The sequence below is a fragment of the Asterias amurensis genome, chromosome 1 (genome assembly GCF_032118995.1).
Source record: "Asterias amurensis chromosome 1, ASM3211899v1".
Classification (NCBI taxonomy): Eukaryota; Metazoa; Echinodermata; class Asteroidea; order Forcipulatida; family Asteriidae; genus Asterias; species Asterias amurensis.
This window is the reverse complement of record NC_092648.1, coordinates 11,347,696-11,369,198: the sequence shown is the minus strand read 5'-3', so window position 1 is coordinate 11,369,198 and position 21,503 is coordinate 11,347,696. Positions and strand designations below refer to the sequence as shown.

Below are 21,503 nucleotides of genomic sequence, written 5' to 3'. Positions count from 1 at the left end.
TCCACCTAAATCATGAATGCACAATCCTCTGAGATAATTTAATATGAAGCGCTTGTATTTTATTGCTTCAGGCCCTGTTAACATCAACTACCACCTTGCGATTCTAGATGAAAGACATGTGACATCATCCAACTGGAGAAGAAACTACCTAAAAATTCATGGTGAGTAAGTCCAAACTATTTAAAGGCAATGGACACTATTAGTAAATACTTATAATAAATACTTAAAATAATTATTTGCTAAAAACCTTACTTGGTAACGAGTAATTGGGAGAGGTTGATAGTATAAAACATTGTGAGAAACGGCTTCCTCTAAAGTGACGTAGTTTCTGAGAAAGAAGTAATTATTCCACGAATTTGATTTTGAGACCTCAGATTGAGAATTTGAGGTCTCAAAATCAAGCATCTGAAAGCACACAACTTCGTGTGACAGAAGGGTGTGTTATTTTGTGCACATATGATGAGAAACGCCAAGTGAGAAGACTGGTCTTTGACAATTACCAATAGTGTCCAGTGCCTTTCAACCTTTACCCTTTGCTTTTGTTTTGTATTTTGTTTTAAACAATTTCTCATTTAGTTAAGCCTTGTAACTTTAGCAAGGCAAAATGTAATCAGTTGTCCAACAAATCAACTATGTAAATGAACAGAATGACAATTTGAATCGAATGGAAGGCTCTTAAAAAGAAAATAAAGGAAAGATACACTGTACATGTATTTTGTTTCCCGTAAACATTCAGCTGATTAACGTAAGAAGAAGGTTCATGCACACAGCATTTGAAGAACTATCTCTTACTCAGTTTAGTTTTTGACAGAAGAGACTTCTTCTTATCGTTTCCACACACTAGATGTTGTGTTTCAGCCAGAACTGAACACAGCTCCTTGCCATATCATTGTACTATGGAAGGTCCTCAGTTTCATTCTTGCTCCTCAGTTTCATTCTTGCTCCAGTAGGGGCATCTCAAGAGGGGGTCCATAGTTTGTGGCTCTGTCCCACATATGCAGGTCACGTCTTCAAAAGAGACTGGAAGACTGTTTTATAGGTGGATGGCAGAGTGAATATAAACTTTATTCCAGGCAGCAAAGTTTGCAGCTGGTCAAGATCAAGAGTGTGTTCAGGAAAAGATACACAGTATATAAAAACTTAGCCTTTTCAATTTCGAAAGTTATTTTAATAAAATGAAACTATAGTTATTAAGTTAGTCAGCAGAAGTATTGTTTATACAACCAAAGAACAAAAAAATCACATACAGATACTGGCCAAACATATTCCCCATACAATTAGCCTTGTATAATGTGACCTGAGACATCACATGTTTACAAAAAAGCCACCAAGCCTGGACTTCCTACAAGCACAATTTGTACACGGTCCAATGGAAGGAAACATAAAATCTTATTTTTTATGGAGATTGCACTGTCCAATACTTATCAACTTTTGATATGATGAAAGGGGCACATCTCTCAACTTATCTAGCTTTTACTTTCATAACTCTTGGATTTATGTGGAAATTATGACACAAACTGTAAACTTTCCCATATGACCAGTGCAGTATATTGCCTACCAGACTAGCCAAAGAATGTGCAAGGTCACACTTATTGAAAACAAAGTTAACATGGTTTAAAAAAAACCAATTGAACTGCATCATAAATAAGGGAGAACCAGCTTTAGGTTTATTTTTTCAAACAAAGTGAAATTTCAATGTAATTGTTTATTTTTGTCGTCCCTTTTTTCATTATCCGCTAAAACACTTTGCCAATGAACCACTGAGCATTTCATCAAGTTATGCAATCATTTTATGAAAGCGATGACAAAATTGTAAATGTTAAGATATTTTTTCAGCTTCAGACATTATTATTGCAAAGGGCACTTCCATTGGAAAAACTTAAAAGCAATGGGAAAGTTTTAAAGGGCATCCAGGCCAAGACCAGGGACAACAGAGGGCATGTTACTTTCCAAATAAATGATACCCTGGATGGCCTACTAGTTAATACTACTGGTAGGCCTACTGGTTAATACTACTTGCAAAATCCATAATTTGTGATATTTCAGATTGAAATTATTTTAATGCTTTTCCAATAGTCATCAATCCTGAACACTGACTTCAACTAAACCATACCTCCAATACTGAACATAGCTCACATGAAATCAAAATGTACCTAGTACACAGAATGTGCTGCGTAACTTTGGCCCCCAATGAGTTGTTAAGGGCAGTGGACACTATTGGTTATTACTCAAAACAATAATTACCATAAAACCTTACTTGGTAACGAGTAATGGGGAGAGGTTGATAGTAAAATACATTGTGAGAAAAGGCTCCCTTTGTAGTGACATAGTTTACGAGAAAGAAGTAATTTTCCGCGAATTTGATTTTGAGACCTCAGTTTTAGAATTTGAGGTCTCGAAATCAAGCATCTGAAAGCACACAACTTCGTGTGACAAGGGTGTTTTTTCTTTCATTTTTATCTCGCAACTTCAACGACCAATTGAGCTGAATTTTTTTCACAAGTTTGTTATTTTATGCATATGTTGAGATACACCAAGTCAGAAGACTGGTCTTTGACAATTACCAATAGTGTCCATTGTCTTTAACTTGATCATCTTGCAATGTTGTGATTTTACTTGAGAAAGTTTGTACAAATAAGCGGCTCCCAGGCTTCACTTAATAGTAAGGTTTTTCCAGGAGAAATCTTTTTGGATACAACAAAGCAAATAAAACAATTTAAGGTTTCATACAGAATTGAAAGAGCTGACAATGTTGCAGATAATAACAAACCTATGAAAATTTAGGCTTAATATGTTGTGCGAGTCAGGAGAAAAAAAGTGAAAAACCATGCCCCTTTTCAGCATGTAAACAAACTGTCCCAGTAACCAAAAATCTGCTGTTGCGTTTTGTTTAGGTTTTCAAATTCATGTTTTCCGAATATGACTTCATTTCAAAGCAGGGGTCGAAATTGCCACTAGCCCGCTAGCCCGGGACTACCAGATTTACAGCCGGGCTACTGATTTTTCCAGTTTGATAGCCCGACGGGCTAGTGGAAAAACAATGCAAAAATCATCATTACAAACAACAAAGAACTGTGCTATGGTGTATTATAAAGTTTGAGCCGTGACGCGAGACATAATGTGTCTTTCGGGCAACCAAAATCTCATCAGGGCTACTAAAAATTATTGGTTACTAGCCCTGCTGACTACCATGAAAATACACTTAATTTCGACCCCTGCAAAGGGAAATATTTTACACTCAAAAATGGTTAGATGTATGAAATTCCTTACCAGTAAGCTTCAGTTTTTCATCCTTACTAATCCTGTATTTATAACATATGTATGAAAAGTGTGTTTGTGTTACATTATGTACATGGACCCTGAGAAGGAATAAGTCTGTGCGTCATTTCAACACTGAAAAAAAATATATATATATCACAAATTTACTAGTTACTCATATCGCCCCCCCCCCCAACTTGAAAACAATCCAACACATAAATTGCTTTAAATTATTTCAAAAAGCACCGTTGGTGCATTCAAGGGTACTGGCCATAAAAGTTACTGGAAACTCGGAAATGTAAACAATTTGCTTGAAGATTTTCCAGAAGAATTTAAAAGGTGTGAATTGATAGAGCTGGCTTAGAGCTATTCCATCACATGCAGTATGAATTTTGAATAAACCCTGATGTCGATTTAAAAAAGAAAACTTGCTAGAATGTCTGACCTAATCATCTGTATCAACCAATTCAGTTATACAAAACACCCCCAGCCTTTTCACAGGTAGCAGCATTGGTGTTATACTTACAGATTTGAAACTGGAAGTATTTTGTTTACTATGAAAGGTTTGCAGTAACACCATGTGAACATCTCTTTTGAGTATTGCTGGTTCTTTAGAACCGTTAGTTATCGACTCAGTTTTTAACAGTAATGTTTGATCCTGAAGACGATCAGGGCATACTGATCAAAACGTTGAGTTTTTAACCACCAGCTCTTTTGAGAACCAACACTACTCAAAAGAGGTATTCACATGGTGTTCCCACAAACCTCCCTTAGCATTGGTGTTCATGTCACTGCACAGGGGCAACAGTTCTGGTATAAATATTCAAACTACATCACTGAGCATGTAGAACTGACAGTTCTTGTTTCTGCAGCAGAGTTCTGCCAACTAGCATCATTGCCATGGGTGTTAGTGTTCAGTTGGGCACCCTCAGATGAACCCCGACTATGGTCACTATCACTCTTAGGGGAAGAGTTTACTGTGGAAGAACTGAAGCTGAGATATTTCTTTGCTGCTGGTGATGTGCGATCCTTATCCTTTCCTGACAAGGAACGATTCAACTGAGCTTGCTGATTGATGCTTAGGTGTCCCGGTGATTTGAAACGATCGAGGCTCACATGGGAGCGAATGGAAGCCTGCCTGTTAAGCGTTGGATTTGGAGAGTGCGTAGAGTTTGTTTGATTCTTCAGTTGGCTTAAGGCAACAGACAATTGGGTTTCAAGCTGCTTGATCTTTTCCTTGTGTTTCTTCTTCTGGGATTGTAATGACGATATCTGTCAGAGAGAAGAGAAAGGTTGAGTTCATCAAATATGATTGTTATACCTTGGTAACAAACGGTGAAGTTTGATTGGTGGAGAACCAATCACGTGACGTGCAACAAATACGCTTGTACCATGGCTGAGTGATGTACACCGGTGTACATTACCTTGATCGTTCCCACCATTGGTCGATTTCCAGTGCTTAGTACAAAACAACCGCGGGTTCGAGGGAATAGTGAAAAACTGTTTTAAACTATGTAATAATGTTTGAGGATGACAACAAAACTTTGAGAAGAGGAATAATAATCTTACCAAGGTATTACAAAACAATTGTTGCACGCTGTGTGGGGTCCATGGGTTTTGTACACCCTCGAGGAGTTGTACAGGAGTACAAGAGTTGTGTATCTTTTTAACGTCAAAGAAAGAGCAGTGCAAGTTGGTTCGTAAAAGCTCAAGCATTTATACAACTTGTACAACTCTTCGAGGGGAAATGGCACCCTCGGCTTCGCCTCGGGTGCCATTTTCCCCCTCGGGTGTACAAAACGCCATGGACCTCGTCATATCATGCAAAAATTGTATAATGAATGGAAATAGACTCAATGTCTTTTTATGTTAAGGAGAATGGACAGGGTGTAGATTCGTGGATAAAATGTATGAGCTGGGGTTTAACTTTGTTTAAACAAATACTATTTTATCTCAAACGCATACTGTGTATGTGTAAATGTTGTCTTTATTCAAGGCATTTTATAGCATTGTGACTCACTTTCTTTCAAAGAAACAATCATTTCCAGCAGAATTTTTGTTCAGGGCGATCATTACTCGATAAATGCTTGAGCTTTTACGAACCAACTTGCACTGCTCTTTCTTTGACGTTAAAAAGATACACAACTTTTGTACTCTTGAACAACTCTTGTACTCTGCCTAAAGTTGAGTACACACCTGGTTTGTTTTGAGTAAGGGCAACAAAGTTATACATGTAGGCTAACCTCTTCTTTGGCTTCAGTTGCATCCATGTCCTTCTCAAACAGCATCTGTTCTGCCTTCTTCAGGTCAACCTGACATTTACGAAGATTGGTCTTAAGGATATAATCATCGTTCTCATTCTCTGTATATGACTTGAAGCTTGATGCTCGTTTCCTACAGGTTCAAACCAAAAGAAACTCATGATTAAGAGTGTTTCAAAGAGTTGCATCAGAAATTTCAGGTTTTGTGCCAACTATATCATTTGACAAGAAGTCGTGAAACTTGTGTTATGAAAAGTGCTGCTCTTACACACAGAATCTGTAATGGGTATTGATAAGTTGTACCAACATCTCACGAATGTATGCAAAAAGTTGCCATTTGGGAATTCTTTGGTAATACCCACTAAACTGTAATGACAAACAGGGAAATTGACTTATTGTGATGATAAGACAATGTGAACTTTGTCAATATCAATTACTGTGAATGTGAAGAACTTCACAAAATCTTGTGGATGAAGAGAAGTTGTTTCTCCAATTTCACTGAATGACCCATTCACATCCATATTAAAGGGTAATAGTTTGGAAGATTTGTTTCATTCCCATCCTCAATAAGCACAGAATGCAGTTTCCAACTACAGGGAAAACGTCATCAAACCATTTTAAATGTGTTTTAGCAACACGAAAAAACAGTCCTTCTGTGTTAGTGAGTTTGATGTGCATGTTCAAGAGAGCCAATCAAAATAGCCAATGGTGATTTTATTTGAGTGGTCTTCAAAAAGCAATTGTCTTCTCTTGGAGGACCTGTAGTATAAGCTTTCTCAACAACAAACTTCTTGATAAAGCTGATTTTTCTTTAAATGTCCTAAACATGTACTACTTCTTATATTTCACCATACCTTGATCCAACATTTTTCACATCAAAGCCTGCCAAAGCCTGGTTACCTGTTACTGCTAAGCAAGGTTTGTCTGTGCGTAGCAAGCTTTTGTGCTCACAATTACTTTATGTTGTTACAAATTTGTTAGGGTCATACATTTACAACACTAGATATTCAATCAAGGGAAACATTGCTGTTACAAGAATGAAGTTGATGAGACTGAATGTACATAGCCCCTGAGAATAATGGCCGGCCTTTTTACACTGTTATAGCTTTAACCCAGGCCTGCCGGGCAAACAGGCATACCTGTTGAATAGTCAGTCCTGGAGTAGGAACGTTAAAATCCTGGGGTGTTCTTGAAACACGTCATCAAACCATTTTAAATGTGTTTTAGCAACACGAAAAAACAGTCCTTCTGTGTTAGTGAGTTTGATGTGCATGTTCAAGAGAGCCAATCAAAATAGCCAATGGTGATTTTATTTGAGTGGTCTTCAAAAAGCAATTGTCTTCTCTTGGAGGACCTGTAGTATAAGCTTTCTCAACAACAAACTTCTTGATAAAGCTGATTTTTCGTTAAATGTCCTAAACATGTACTACTTCTTATATTTCACCATACCTTGATCCAACGCTTTTCACATCAAAGCCTGCCCTCTCTAGACGTTCCTTGTCCAATTCAAGTTCTTGTTGTAGTGTGTCCAATTGCTACATCAAAAAGCAAAGATATACATTTCATACAATAAATGTCTTTGCTTTACTTTGCAGTAAGTACTAATCATAAAATTTATAAAGAGACATTATATAATAAGCTGTTACAAACTGCTCACCATCCAAAAGGATCTAATATTGGTGTAAATGCGAAAAATAAAATAAAACTTTATCGAAAGTGTAATGACGACACAACAAATATTACCAGATTTTGTTGTGTTGTCATTTAGCCTTCGAGAAAGACTCTTCTACCGTCAAAACATCGGGACATTAAATTTTATTTATTATTTTTAATGAAATCTAACTGTACATTGCAGTATCAACACAGTTTGCTATACTTACATCATCAAGGCATCTAAGGTCCTCCTCCTTGCTATTACAAAGCTGTTGTCTTCTCTCAAGGTATCGTTCTATTTCTTCAATCTAAAAGAAAAACAATGTTTACAAATTGTTTAATATTTTGTTTATTACTTTGTGTTGATTTTAAGTTTTTTTGCAAGATGGTAAGCTCAGGATGCTCCAACTAGTACTAGATCAAGGCCTGCCACACATAATATTTTGTGTGTGGCCTGTAATAGTTTTGGTGTTGATTTTAAGGTTTTTTGCAAGATGGTTAGCTCAGGAGGCTTCAACCACTTGAAGTACCTCGTTTTTGAAAGGGCAAGTGCACCAAGGCATTTTCTCTTTGGTGAAGGACACCCAATGAGGAAATTGTGAACCAGGGAGAATGGAGGCAATCACTTTCATTGCCTCCAGGAAATATCAGGCCTGCAAATTCAAGGCACACTTTAGTTCTTTTTTGAAGTATGGTACATTCTCACTTGGTGCATCCGAACATATGCATAAATTAACAAATCTATGAAAATTTTGACTTATATGGTCGTGAGAATGATAAAAGAAAAAAACACTCTTGTTGCACAGGCCTGAAGTCTTTAAACACCTACCTGAGCGGAATGTTTTCAACAGAAATGGTATTTTTACTTATTTATAATGCACTTGTTCACCATTTTAATGTAATTTTGATATGTGTACACTTCTGAACTTTTCGTAATTATCAATTAAAAAATCAGGCCCCTACCTAAAGGTTTTTTGAAAAAATAAAAAAACTTCTGCCGTTGAGAGCGGGCGTCAAAGGACAATGCCGCTGACGTCATTTGTGGGAGTTTGCTTTGTTATACATCCAAAGCCTCCCAAAGGGGTAAAAGGTACAGTGTGAAAAAGGTTTTTGGGTAATATCTCTTACCTCTGCCTCATATTCCATACACTGCTGGAATCTAGAATCAAGCTCCTGTCTGATGTCCGTTAACTCTTCCATACGTTGACTCAGTGCTTCATGTTGCTCATCTAGCTGTAGGTTTGTCATCTTACTCAGATAGTCCTGACGCTTGTCATTCAGTTCAGTCTCATACTGAGCAATCTGTAAAGACAATCAAAGACACAGTACATGTAGTTATTATTTTATTTTTTTCTAATGCAAGTTTTCCCCAAGCAAGGCTTAAGGGGTAAGGGACTACAAGAAGAAACAGGACTTCCAGAAAAGGTACTGAGGCCAAACTAGGGTGAAACTTTTTTGGAACATAAAGATGAGCATCGTTTTCTGACCAATTCTTTGTGAATTTTTTCATAATTCCCATTGAATCCCATTGAGTCCCATTGATGTTCTATGAGAACAATCAAAGATACATTACTTGGAGTTATTTTTTTTTTTCAAAAGCAAGTTTGCTCCAAACAAGGTTCAAAGGGTAAGGGGCTACAAGAAGATACAGGACTTCAAGAAAAGGGACTGAGGCCAAAGTAAGGTACAACTTTGGGGGGTCCTAAAAAGATGAGCACCATTTTCTGACTGATTCAAGCTGTACTTTTTATGTACATTTTTTATTAAACCAGGCAGATAGAAACCTCCCTTTCTATCCCATTGAGTCCCATTGATATTTTGAATGGGCTTCAATGGGATCCCATTGTTTCAATGGGATTCAATTGGATCCAATGGGATCCTCTGTGGATCCCATTGGATCACATTTAATATGTCCAAAATTCAACACCAATCCCATTGAATCCCATTAATCCAATTCAAATTTTTAATGGGGTCCCATTATTTCCCATTGATTATTTTGTCAATTGGTATTTTTTCATAGTCCCTTTTGCCGGGCACTCTTTTTATGCCCAGCAGCCAGGTACTGTTTGTTTGTGAGACAATTTTGGAGGTAAAAAAAAACACATTGTATGCAGGCAAATTTAAACAAATTGTTTTAAAAACCTTTGATTTGCCACATGAAATTTAACAATTAATCTGCTGATTGTTAATCTTAGAAGTCAAGATTCGGAGTTCTCAAGGGGCACAAAATCAAATGGTGATGTACATGTACATGCCTAAACCACTACCTAACTTCACTGAAAAGAGGAACAAATTAATGGACCGAATATCCCAAGAACTATCGTTGACAGAGCTGAGCCTATTCCAAGTTTCATAATGTCATTTGAAGTACCTACCCAAACTTAGGTCACAAAAAACAGTGCCCCATCAAATTCATCCAATTGTAGTCACACACAGATTCAACCTTAGAATGATAACCTAGTTTGTTTAAGACTGAAGTTCACACTGAACAAAAAGAAATAAATGGTGTATGCAAATACAGCAGCTGCTATTTATCATATCTCAGTGTGATCGGTTGACAATTAACGCTCTCATTGCTAAACGGGTAAATAAGACCCTTTGATATTTGTAAAAGCAATACAAATACTATGAGCTGGTCAGGCCAGTGCTGGCTGTTAAATGGGGCAAATACTACTGTTCATCAATGGCAAAAGTGATGTGATTGTAAATTATTTGAAAAATATGGTATCCCAACAGAAGTATTTTAATACCCACACACTTACATTTACATGTATGCACCGTATACTCGGCACTTCCCAAAGTTGTGCTGACAGTGCTCACATATCTTTGCAAGGGTAAAAACTAAGTAATATTCTTTCTCCCTCATGCCAAATTAACATCTAATAAATCTGTTGTCTTGCCAGTGACTTTTTTTTTTGCACACCTCATACATTGGCATGTTAATTATGTATTGTAGCGATTGATATAAGCATTGATAGTTTCAAACAGTATGCTCTTCTTGACTTCACAGAACCGTTGTGATGGTCTCAGATTTTCATACAGTAAATAGACCAAATTTTGTTCAGCCCATCACACAAGTGCAGTGCCCAGTCATTCCTTAGATGGCGTAAGTACAAGATTTTGTACACAAAGACATGAGAAAAGCGTTGTCTGCAGTTTTTCTTCTTGTTGGTCCAACTCATCGATTTGTTGAATTTACCAGACAGGAAAGCCAGACAAATTATGTTGAACATTGCAACTAAACAGAAAGTACATGTACTGACATTCAATGAAAAACCTTGCTGATATTGCATATTAAGCTCAGTTGCAGTTTCCATATGGCTATACTCTTATTGCCTGAGCATTTTCAAAGTACTGGGAATCATCTTGGAATATGAACCCAGTTGATAAGATTCTTAACAATATTATTGACATTTGTCTTCCTTTTGTTGTGTTTAATTCAAATACATTTAGTGAACAGGATTCAATGATATTTGCAATATTTGCTAGTAAAATAAAAACCGGAATGAAATTCATTTGCAAAGCCTACCTCCTCCTTAACGTTTTGCCTGGCTTTCTCCATTTTGACTCTCAGTTGTTGTTTCTCAGCAGCATACTTTTCTTTCTCATGAAGCAACTTCTTTTTGATCTTCTTCTCCTCTTTATGCAGTCTGTCTTTATCTGATGATAGAGTGAAGCTGTCCACATGAACCACAGAGATTTTTGCGTCATCCTCACTTTGGTTTTCAGGATCAGCAGTCATGGCAGTATCCACAGAGTTCTTCTTTACATGATTGCTGTGTTTTTTCCGATGTTTCCCAGCACTGCCTGACCGAGTCCTTGAGTTTGATCTTTCTTTAGAAGCATCCTTATCCTGATGCTTAGATTTATGCCGACTTCGGCTTCTCCTGGAGCTTGAGCTACTACCACTACCGGGTCGGGATCTATGGCTGTGGGTGCTACCCCTCCTTAAGTCTGTATCATTTTCACCATTGACTAGATTCAACGCTGTTGCATCACTTGAGTTCTCTTTAACTTCATTTCCACCTAATGGGGACCTTCTACCTTCTGTTTGAGCAACACTGGATTGATCAACTGTGATACTTTCCTCTTCTTGTTGAGAACTGTCTGGTGCAACAACCTCCTTGCTTTCACCTCTGACTTGTTTGACAGTGTCCACTTCATCCATATCGCCCATTTCTGATTGTAATAAGAGGAATGTACGATATCGACTATTTTGTGGATTTTATAAAACTTAAATTGTCATCGGATCACTGTTTATTGATGAGTGTACTGAAGTCTATGGCAACATCCAAAACCCAAATCTCATCTTGTTCTGAGGGTCAGCAGGTTGAGATTAGTCAGGATTAGATGTCAATTCCACTCTCTCTTTAATTAACCCATTCTTGATTTCCCTTTCCAATCTTCAGGCACTGAGTACAAGATCAAGTGGAGTAAGACAGCCTGAGTGAAAATAAGAAAAAAAGTGTCATATTAGCTGCAAATACAGCATCAACAGGCTGACTCGACAAGTTCATGACCTTTTCATCAGGTAGGTTTACATGATTGGTCTCTCCTTTCATAGTCAATTTATTAAATTCTTTATATAATAGATGTTCAACATAGGGATAAAGAATACTATTTCGCTTTACCCTAACACCGACACATGTAAGCACTGTAATATTCAGTACTTTCAATTGAGTTCTGTGAAGAAAAATAAGTTCACAGAAATTGGGTAAGTACTGAGTGTGAAGTGCTTATACATCATCTTACACACACATCGGGTGTATAAGGGAACAACCAAATCATACTCTTCATCCCCAATGCAAATTTAACTCTTTTTTTTAAATTGCTGCGGTAGCTGCTGTTAAAATATAGGATTCAAACTGCATGTACATGTAGCTACAGGGCATTTTCAGTGTTCTAGTTAGTAAATAAGACATCCTCTCTATAATGCCAAGGTTAATGGGTTTGAATCTTATCCAAATTATATGCCTGTGATTTTTCCAGGGAACTTGGGGAAAAACAGAGTATACAATGTTTACACACATTGGTGTATAAGAGGTCCCTGTGTACCTGACCTATTCAAGAAGTTTGTTTTATGATGAAAAACTGTTGATAAATCACCTGAGATTTTGTACTCATTCATATCAGGATTGTTTGGTGTAAGCTTATAAAACCAAATGATGTTCAAAACCACATTTTTATAATCTGTACAAATTTTTTGACAGCATAAATTGAAAAGAAAAAAAGAGAAAAAAGAGGTCCCTGTGTACCTGATTTTGATCATGTGGTTTGTTTCATAAATTAAAAACAGTTGATAATTATCTGAGATTTTGTGCAGGACTAAATAGTTTGGTCGTGGCAATCGAAATGAGCAGCAGTGATGTTCACTTTTTAAACATGATGTTGGACATTTTGCTCCTTTGCCACTTTGTACCTTGGACACTTCGTACCTTCGGGACACTTCACACCGTAACCAAATTGGTCACTTCGTACTGTGGGCGGGGTACAAAGTGACTATCATCTGTGTCTCTTCGTACCGTCAGCCGAGTTATTTCATAATAATCTGATCACAAATCAAAAAATAATCATAAACGATGCAGAAATCCTGAATCAGTACGAGGTATGAAGTGTCTTGTAAGAAGGTACGAAGTGTTCAAGGAATGCTTCGTACCTTGCAAAGGTCAAAGTGACAAGGGTACGCAGTGTCCTGACACCTTTAAACACTATATCCTTCACTTTGAGAGTTTGTCAGATTAACCTGTTTCTCCGCCGGATATGATCCTGATTTAACAGTGAGCTTTTGAATATTTGTTTTATTCCAGGTCTTTGTCTTGAAAGCAATTAGCTGATTGATTGCAAGTATTTTTAACCACAAGTGTACATACATGTAGTGAAGCTCACAGGACATGAAACAACAGAAAGGTATTGATTGAAAAGTTAGCGTAAATTAATTTCATTCAGCGTATTCCTCATTATACAGCACTGCCTATTACTTAGGGAGTGATTACAGTACATGGGGTAGCATTCAACAACTTCCGTCAGAACTAAACTCATCATTAGCCAAGTTGTTGTTTTCTCTCTCTATCTTTGTCTTTCCATTTTGTACTTGCATGGCTCAAATTTGTGGGTAAACTAAAAAAAGATCACTGGGCTTGTAGTCAAAATGTTTACTTGAGTCTTGACAGACGTTTCTGTAAAACTAGATTCACTTTGAGAATAACTCTCTGCCGATTTAACTCTCTTATAGACATTGATGGAAACTATTGGTAGTCGTCAAAGACCAGTCTTCTCACTTGCTGTATCTCAACATATACGAGCAAAAACAAACCTGTGAAAATTTGAGCTCAATCGGTCCTCGAAGTTGCGAGATAATAAGGAAAGAAGAAACACCCTTGTCACACGAAGTTGTGTGCTTTCAGATTCTTGATTTTGAGACCTCAAATTCTAAATCTGAGGTCTTGAAATCAAATTCGTGGAGACAGGAGAATTACTTCTTTCTCGAAAACTACGTTACTTCAGATGGAGCCCTTATATACTCACAATATTTTATACCACCAACCTCTCCCCATTACTCGTTACCAAGTAAGGTTTTATGCTAATAGTTATTTTTAGTAATTACCAATAGTGGCCACTGCCTTTAAACTGTTTTGACTTGAAGAAGCACCGAGGAGAGAAGGTTCATTGATCCTCCTGGCCAATGCTTGTTGAAACACCTATGAATAATCTTGTGGTCTGGCCGGCTAGTTCACTGTTAAAGAAGAACATAATATTGCAATGTCCATGGAGAACAGTTTAAACTTTTAAGATCAACAAGTAGAAGTAATAGCAAGACAGTTCTCTAAAAGAACAAAAACTCCACCTAGCAAGTACATACACACATTGTTACTGCAAACAAATATATAACAAAGAAATAGTTTGTCAACATGTTTATCAACAAAATGTACACATCTTTAATAACAAACACTCACCTCATGGACTCAAAACAAATTCATCTCTGCCATCAATCATAGTTTCTTATTATATCCAAACAGCAATAAAAACACATTCACCACCAATCCACAATCGTCATCAAAAGTAACATGCACTCACAACAAAACTGTTTTCTGATGGATAACCCCTATCATATCACACCAATACTGCATGATGAATCCTATAGGTGCAACAGTATGTCCAGATTGTGTTTGCACGAGTGAGCAAACACCATGCGTTAATCAATGGGGGCAGTAGAAGAGTAGTGACAAACTATTAGCATAATAACAGGTAGTTCCTTAGCAACTGGGTACGTGTACTTCAGAAGCCAACCCCATTCAGCTTGTTGGAGGGGGTGTAGGATGTGAGCATTAGTAATCCTGAAACTTCATTGACTGTGCTCACAACAACTGGCTTATAGTCCATGCAGGGGCTATGCACAAACTCTTTATAAGCTAAACTGGTCATTGCAACAAAAGTTGCTACAAACAGGATCAACCTGAAGAATCAGCCAGCCGGAATCATCCTTGAAAATTGTTTGTCTTTGAGAAAGCAAAAAGTTGTTTTGGAGAACGACAAGTACAAATATTTGTTCATCTTACAAATTTTTGAGTTAACGCGTTAATGTCAGTCACTTCTTTACCAAAGTCACTTCAAACTCAAAATGCCATATCCAAGTCACTGTACTTCAACCCTAAAATATCACACCCCAGTCACTTTTTCCAATTTCATGATAACTTTAGATGTCAATTCACAACAAATTCTGATTGTATCAGTTGTTCCAACTTCCCAAAACTCCTAGCCCTTGTTTTCCCTGTGATTCCGATGGATTCAGTCAATCCTACCATGATCTTACTATGCTTGACAAACACCAGATCTTTGATAAGACTTTAACTATTTATTGAATGTTAAAATTCTATAGGCTGCAATGTTTTCATGGCAAGGGTTGCCTACAAGAATAAATCCAATCCCTTGGTTTGTCTTTGGAAGTGTCATAACTTTTGGAGAAGAAAAAACTGTAACAGAATTGGGCAATATAAACAAATTGGTCTCAGTCTGAAAGCTCAATGATTGTAAATTTTCAGAGTCGGCTGATACCCGGCCTTATTCCCATGTTTTTCAATAAATTTGTAGAATACAATTGGATGCTTATCTTTGTGCTTATTTTGTTCGTTCATGAGGGTAAAACTGTTTTTCATGCGTACAAGCCAGTGTTGTAGTCGAGACTTTTAAGTCCGAGACCAAAACTGAGACCTCCCCGAGACCGATACCAAGGGGCAGACCAGCCCTTCCGAGACCGAGACATTTAGCAGTCCTAGACCGAGACCGAGACACCAAAAAAAGGTCTCCCCACGGTCTTAAAACCAAGACCAGGTCTCGAGACCTACAACACTGGTATGAGCGTAGCAAAAGGAGGATGAAATTGTTAAGTTTGTACCAGTATAAATCCTTTGCAAAGCAATTAATTAAGTCAAGAAAAGCATCATATCCCACTGTTGCTTATTTTGTGTGTTGTGTTGTCATTTAGTTTGAGAAAGACTCTGCCATGGCCAGGTTGAAACGTCAGACCATTAACTATATTTTGATTATATTAATTGTCACAACTGAAATAAACCTTGATGTTGACGGTCACAAAATCTTTCACAAAAAGCAAATTGTATGAATTCAATCAATTACAAGGTTGGAAGGCCAAGCCTAATGAATAGTAGTACAAGTATGATTTGAAATGACCCGCCCTTGCTTGCAATGGGTCATCTGATCATGTCCTTGCCATTATTTGACAAACGGCTCGATAACATGCAGGAATAATACCTTAGGTCAGGGCTCAATTTTGGAGAAGATTTTCCTAGAAACAACCAAGCATGAATGTCAAAAGTTTCAGTGGAACAGAATTTCTTCTACGAGACCAGAATCAAAATGAGGGAAAACTTTTACACCGTTTAACAATACAACAATAAACAGTTTTATTTGAACAAAACACTAGATTTTAATTGTCTTTTTTTGTCTTTAGAAGAAAAGAAAAACAAAATCAGTATCAGACTCAAATTCAATATATGAACATTCTTTTTTGTAAATAAAGATGATTTTATTATCAATTGAAAAACACAACACCAGACTGGACTTTTCTGGTGGCAAGTTAACTGGCCCAATGCTGAAATCACTGGCCTCAACCTCTGGTCAAGTTTAAATTTCTATCCCTGCAGCTGTAGTGCTAGAAATGTTCACACATATGAGATTTCTCCTCTAGTGCTACATTTTTGTTTCATTCCAGTGAGTAGCTGTTGGAGACGAGGCTTACGAGGAGGGGGGGGGGGGCAATATTGGTAATGTAGAAAGTTTGGTGCATGAATATCAACAATATCTGAACGATCAACTTTCAGAAAATTCCAAGATAAGAAAAACCCATTCCAAGAAAAAGTCAGCACTGGTGTTTACTCTTGTTGCTATTAAATTGGAAAGGAAGTAATCAAACAGTCATCATCAAGTGAACTTTTGAATTTTTATAAACGTGAACATGATAAATAACCCAGAAATTTTAAAAACTGTTTACTGTGGATAAAATGCTACTAGATAGACAGACCTTAGCATTCATCCAGCATGTCATAGCCAAGTGGTATTTTCCAACAAATGCAATATCTGCTCATGGCGCTTATATGCTTGTACAAGGTTCCCCATAATTGCTTCTCTTAACCCAGATGCACAACTGGTACAGTAATGTCTGATTAACTCAATGGGGGGTCTAGATGATAACATGATGACATCAATGGTCTATATCCTAGGGGTGGATTTCACAAAGAGTTAAGACTAGTCTTATTTCGAGTGGGGACAAGTTACTCATCCTAACTTAGGACTAGCCACAAGTTTTGAATATCTAACACCCGGTTTAGACAGGGGCTCCAGCGTCGCGGCGAACCAAATAGATTAGGAGCTACTCTGGGTCTTTGGTTTCAGACCAGCGAACTTAACATAACATTTACATTAAGTTTGGCTCATGATAAGTTAGACGCCTGAAACCAAGGCGCTCTAGAGTCATTCCGATCGACTGCAATAGTCGATCTTTCGACTTCTAGCGTGTTCACCGCTACTAACAAGCTGTAAGAAATCAAATTAGGTTGTGTGGGGACCGTTGACTTTTAAAGACAATGATCATTGAAGACACTGTTTGAAGTATCAAGACTTAACTACATCTCAACAATGATTCTACTCAGAACCAGCACTTCTCTTAAAGACACTGTACACCTTTGGTAATTGTCAAAGACCAGTCTTCTCACTTGGTGTATCTCAGCATATGCATAAATAACAAACCTGTAAAAAGTTGAGCTCAATTGGTGGTCGAATAATAATGAAAGAAAAAACACCCTTGTCACATGAAGTTGTGTGCTTTCAGCAGATGCTTTATTTCGAGACCTCAAAATCTAATTCTGAGGTCTCGTAATCAAATTCGTGAAAAAAATTACTTCTTTCTCAAAAACTATGTTACTTCAGAGGGAGCCATTTCTCACAATGTTCTATACTATCAACAGCTCCCCATAACTTGTTACTAAGTTAGGTTCTATGCTAATAATTATTTTAAGTAACTACCAATAGTGTCCACTGCCTTGAACAGAGAGTTTATTCACATGTTTTTTACCCGTTATCCTAATCAGTTCTTAAGCTGGTCCTTGTGATGACATTTGCAATTGGAAACTACAAGACAAAAGTGAACAGACTTTACCCAGAGTCCATGTAGTCATATAGTCTCTTGCTGTCAAACCAAAGACTTGTTGCCTTAACTGTTACTAAGTCACACTTTGCAGAGTCTGCTTCTTTATGGTGGATACACATAACTGTACAGTTTCTCCAGAGCCTTGCATCCAAAGCTTGACTGTTCCTTGGCAGGCACACCTGGTATATGTGGCGGGCACATCATCCAATCATTAGCTGGCAAAGAAAAACATTACATTGGTACAAATGGGAATCACTCTTACAATTAAAACTTTTGGATAGAAGCCTACAGCAGCTTTCAATAAAGCATTTTGAGAAAAATGTCAAATCAAAGTAATTTTTTTTGACAAATTTTTTTTATATCAATATTTATGCCCCAATATTTGAATCTGAGAAGCAATACCGCAGTAATGCTTCCTAGATTGTATATTCCTATTGGGGATCATTACTTTTTGGCGCTATCTCAAAAATGTGACCAAAGGTATACTTTGCCTTTAAAAACTTGTTCCTGTTTATTTGAGAGAAACCATTTGAAGTTCTGATGCAAGATTTATTTTAAAGCAATTTTTACCCGTCATGGGGGGAGTGATTAGGGTCCATTCAGTTTGCTTGGCTGGGTCGACCCAGGTGTGCTTAAATCCCAGTCAGTCCCTAAGAACATCTAATTGATTCCACTCCTACTTTTGTTATAATATGCATACATCTGAAACCCTTCACGAATTAGATACTGTACAAGATAGTTTTGCTCATTGTGACATTTCAAGGTTAATTGGTTTTACAAGCCCAGCACCCGATTTCACGAAGCGCTGCGACGCGTCGCAAGTGCAAGTTGCGACCGGTTACACGTCGTAAGTTGCCAACTCGTCGCAGCCATGGCAGGTCTTACAGGTCTGCGACGCATCGCAAACCCTACGATGCGTCACTGCTTGCGATGAGTTTTGTGAAATCAGGGGCAGATCAGTACAGATGAACACAGCTTAAATACAATTTTAGCTCAATACTCAAAAGTCACTGTTTTGAGGGTGCAATGTTTTTCAAATCGGGTTTCATTTGGTCTGACCCAGATCAGCCATGACATTGAACGCACTCGAACACACTGAGGTTACTCAGGAACACAAATTCAACACACCAAAAGTAACTACAAAGAACACTGGGCCTTCCTTATGGTGGCTTTTGGAAAATGTTCAGGCCTTTTCATTCCCATCTTTATGTATAATTTAGGCTGGAAGTTTTACTCAGAACAATAAAGATGGTTTTCAACTTCACATTTAAAACAATGACAAAACCAACAGTTCATAATTAAGGCTTTTTTATAACCTTTTTTTTTCCTTCTCATCTTTCTACAAGTTTGTATTTCCAACTTAAAAATTCAACAGCATTCTTAAACATATTACATTTTTCCTCTCATGTTATAGGCACATGCCCTATATAAAAATGTTCAAACGGTTGAAATACCCACCAGCATGATGGAAGGCTTTTAGTTTCCTCAGTGACCTCATTGTCGACGGCAAATAACGACAGCAATTTTCACTCAAGTCCAGCTCCTCCAAGTTGTGCATTAAGCCTGCTTCTGCTGGGAGAGTCCTAATCAAGTTTCCACCGAGCTTCAGAGTGATCAAACTACAAGACATCCTCCCTGCAAATATCTCTCCTGGAACATCCCGAAGGAGGTTCTTAGTCAAGTCCAGTACCTTCAGACGAGCCAAGTCACCGATGCAAGACGGTAGAACCACAATCTTATTATGAGCTGCCGTGAGCTCCTCAAGATTCTGCAGGCAGCTGATCGTCTTGGGTAGGGTTATCACCCTGTTGAAACTGACATCTAAGGTGATAAGTCGGGTCAATTCTTCACAGATTCGTTGAGGTATCTCATTAATGGCATTCTGCGAGATGTCCAGTGTTTCCAACTGATGAAGTCGGGTGAGACACGATGGAAGAGGCCCTCTAAGTCCACAGCCACTTAAGTACAGATGTTTCAGGCAGTTCAACTTGTCCACTAGTTCACTTGGTATACGTTGAAGTTTAATTTGATTTAGGATCAAGCAACCCTGCACCCTGGCTTCTTTTATCTTTAGGTGAACAACAGCTTCGGTGGAAGGATCATCACTTTGACTACTTTGTCCAGTCTTTTTCAATCCAGTTGCTGGCATACTAAGGAAAGATTGAAGAAGGATAAACATCAACAATTAAGATTGTGATTGAAACTAACAACATGCCTGGAGTTTCATATTCTACAGGGCAATGCCACTCTTAGTTTCAAGAGGTCACACCAATTGGAAATCTTTAAAGTCTATGGGAAAATGTTGAAGGGGCCCCAAGGACAAGAACATGGCAAGGAAGGTCATGGGTTTAAAGGCAGTGGACACTATTGGTAATTGTCAAAGATCAGTCTGTTTACTTGGTGTATCTCAACATATGCAAAAAATAACAAACCTGTGAAAATTTGAGCTCAATCAGTCATCGAAGTTGCGAGATAATAATGAAAGAAAAATAACCCTTGTCACACGAAGTTGGGTGCATTAAGATGGTTGATTTCAAGACCTCAAGTTCTAAACTTGAGGTCTCAAAATCAAATTCGTGGAATTCAAGACCTCAAGTTCTAAACTTGAGGTCTCAAAATCAAATTCGTGGAAAATTACTTCTTTCTCGAAAACTATGGCACTTCAGAGGGAGCTGTTTCTCACAATGTTTTATAATATCAACCTCTCCCCATTACTCGTCACCAAGAAAGGTTTTATGCTGATAATTATTTTGAGTAATTACCAATAATGTCCACTGCCTTTAAGTAATTCCAGGTCTGTTACAAAACCTAACAGTAACAGCGAATTTGGACCATTTTTAAAGTTTGTTGAACTCAGCTAGCTTTTTGGCCACACAAGTGGGCCTAGTCTAGTAGTAGGTCTAGCCTAGCCCTGCGTAGGACGGCAGTCAGTGCCATAGGCCCACTTGTATTTACACTTCGGTTCAGCTCAAAGCCAAAGGATGGGTACGACACCTCCATCATGGTATGATTATCCACCTAAATGTTGTCATTCTGCCGACTGTTTTGATTCATTGTGCACCAAATATATTTTTTATCTCATGCTACTGTGTTTCTTGGGTAATTACAAGGATAATCTTTCGGTCGTCGCCACCAATTTATCCGCCGTTAATTAACTCCAAAACCACTGAATTTTTTTCTTACCTGAGAAGAAGGGTTACCGCATATATACATCCAGAAAAAAAAGAGAGAAAAATAACGTAACAGTTTGTAAACAAAGGTCAAAATTGGACCGTTTTTGACTCCCAGTGACATCGAACTCCGCCATGTTTATGCTGTTTGTGTGTGTGAGTGTTGTTGTTTAACTTGATCCGATCGCAAGTCGAGTTCTTTAGGGTCCATTCTCAGAACTACAACTAAAGATTTAAAAAAAAAAAACAGGCCGGAAGTTGGTGGCGAGGTCGTAAAATTTTTCCGGTTGGGTCCAGAACTCGGATTTGACTTTCACAAAATGTTTAATGAAATCCAGGATCGCGGTTTAAAATGTGATTCTAACCCGTCCTCCTGTACTTAATTAAAAAATAACAAAGATGCTTTTTATTTAGAGAATACCTTTTGTTTGTGTGGAGATTATCAGCCTTGCACGTGTTGATCCACGTACTTCCGTCAACAAACCAACATCAACGATCAGA

The 21,503-nt window shown here is 37.7% G+C and overlaps 2 protein-coding genes across 3 annotated transcripts; both read right to left on the bottom strand.

Moving 5' to 3' along the window:
* Positions 1-1,645: 1,645 nt before the first annotated feature.
* On the bottom strand, positions 1,646-14,475 carry LOC139945570 (uncharacterized). 2 transcript variants are annotated; one of them, XM_071942966.1, is made up of 8 exons: positions 14,126-14,475; positions 13,777-13,905; positions 10,702-11,615; positions 8,301-8,474; positions 7,400-7,480; positions 6,969-7,054; positions 5,502-5,652; positions 1,646-4,530 (listed from the first exon to the last, which is right to left on the bottom strand). In XM_071942966.1, the coding sequence occupies exons 3-8, from the start codon at positions 11,347-11,349 to the stop codon at positions 4,087-4,089; spliced, it is 1,584 nt and encodes a 527-aa protein (XP_071799067.1). In that variant the 5' UTR covers positions 11,350-11,615; positions 13,777-13,905; positions 14,126-14,475; the 3' UTR covers positions 1,646-4,086. The 2 variants fall into 2 exon arrangements, with proteins under 2 accessions (XP_071799067.1, XP_071799075.1); XM_071942974.1 differs by lacking the exon at positions 13,777-13,905.
* A 1,970-nt stretch (positions 14,476-16,445) lies between these two features.
* Positions 16,446-21,503, bottom strand: LOC139945583 (uncharacterized). Its single transcript, XM_071942987.1, has 3 exons — positions 21,424-21,503; positions 19,291-19,982; positions 16,446-18,047 (listed from the first exon to the last, which is right to left on the bottom strand). The coding sequence occupies exons 2-3, from the start codon at positions 19,979-19,981 to the stop codon at positions 17,935-17,937; spliced, it is 804 nt and encodes a 267-aa protein (XP_071799088.1). The 5' UTR covers position 19,982; positions 21,424-21,503; the 3' UTR covers positions 16,446-17,934.

Coding starts and splice junctions, on each gene's coding strand:
- LOC139945570 (XM_071942966.1), bottom strand. CDS start 11,349: ATGGGCGATATGGATGAAGTGGACACTGTCAAACAAGTCAGAGGTGAA. Junction 7,481..8,300: donor GTATGGAATATGAGGCAGAG/GTAAGAGATATT, acceptor TTTTTCTTTTAG/ATTGAAGAAATAGAACGATA. Junction 7,055..7,399: donor ACCTTAGATGCCTTGATGAT/GTAAGTATAGCA, acceptor TTTTTGATGTAG/CAATTGGACACACTACAACA.
- LOC139945583 (XM_071942987.1), bottom strand. CDS start 19,981: ATGCCAGCAACTGGATTGAAAAAGACTGGACAAAGTAGTCAAAGTGAT. Junction 18,048..19,290: donor AAAAGCCTTCCATCATGCTG/GTGGGTATTTCA, acceptor TTTCTTTGCCAG/CTAATGATTGGATGATGTGC.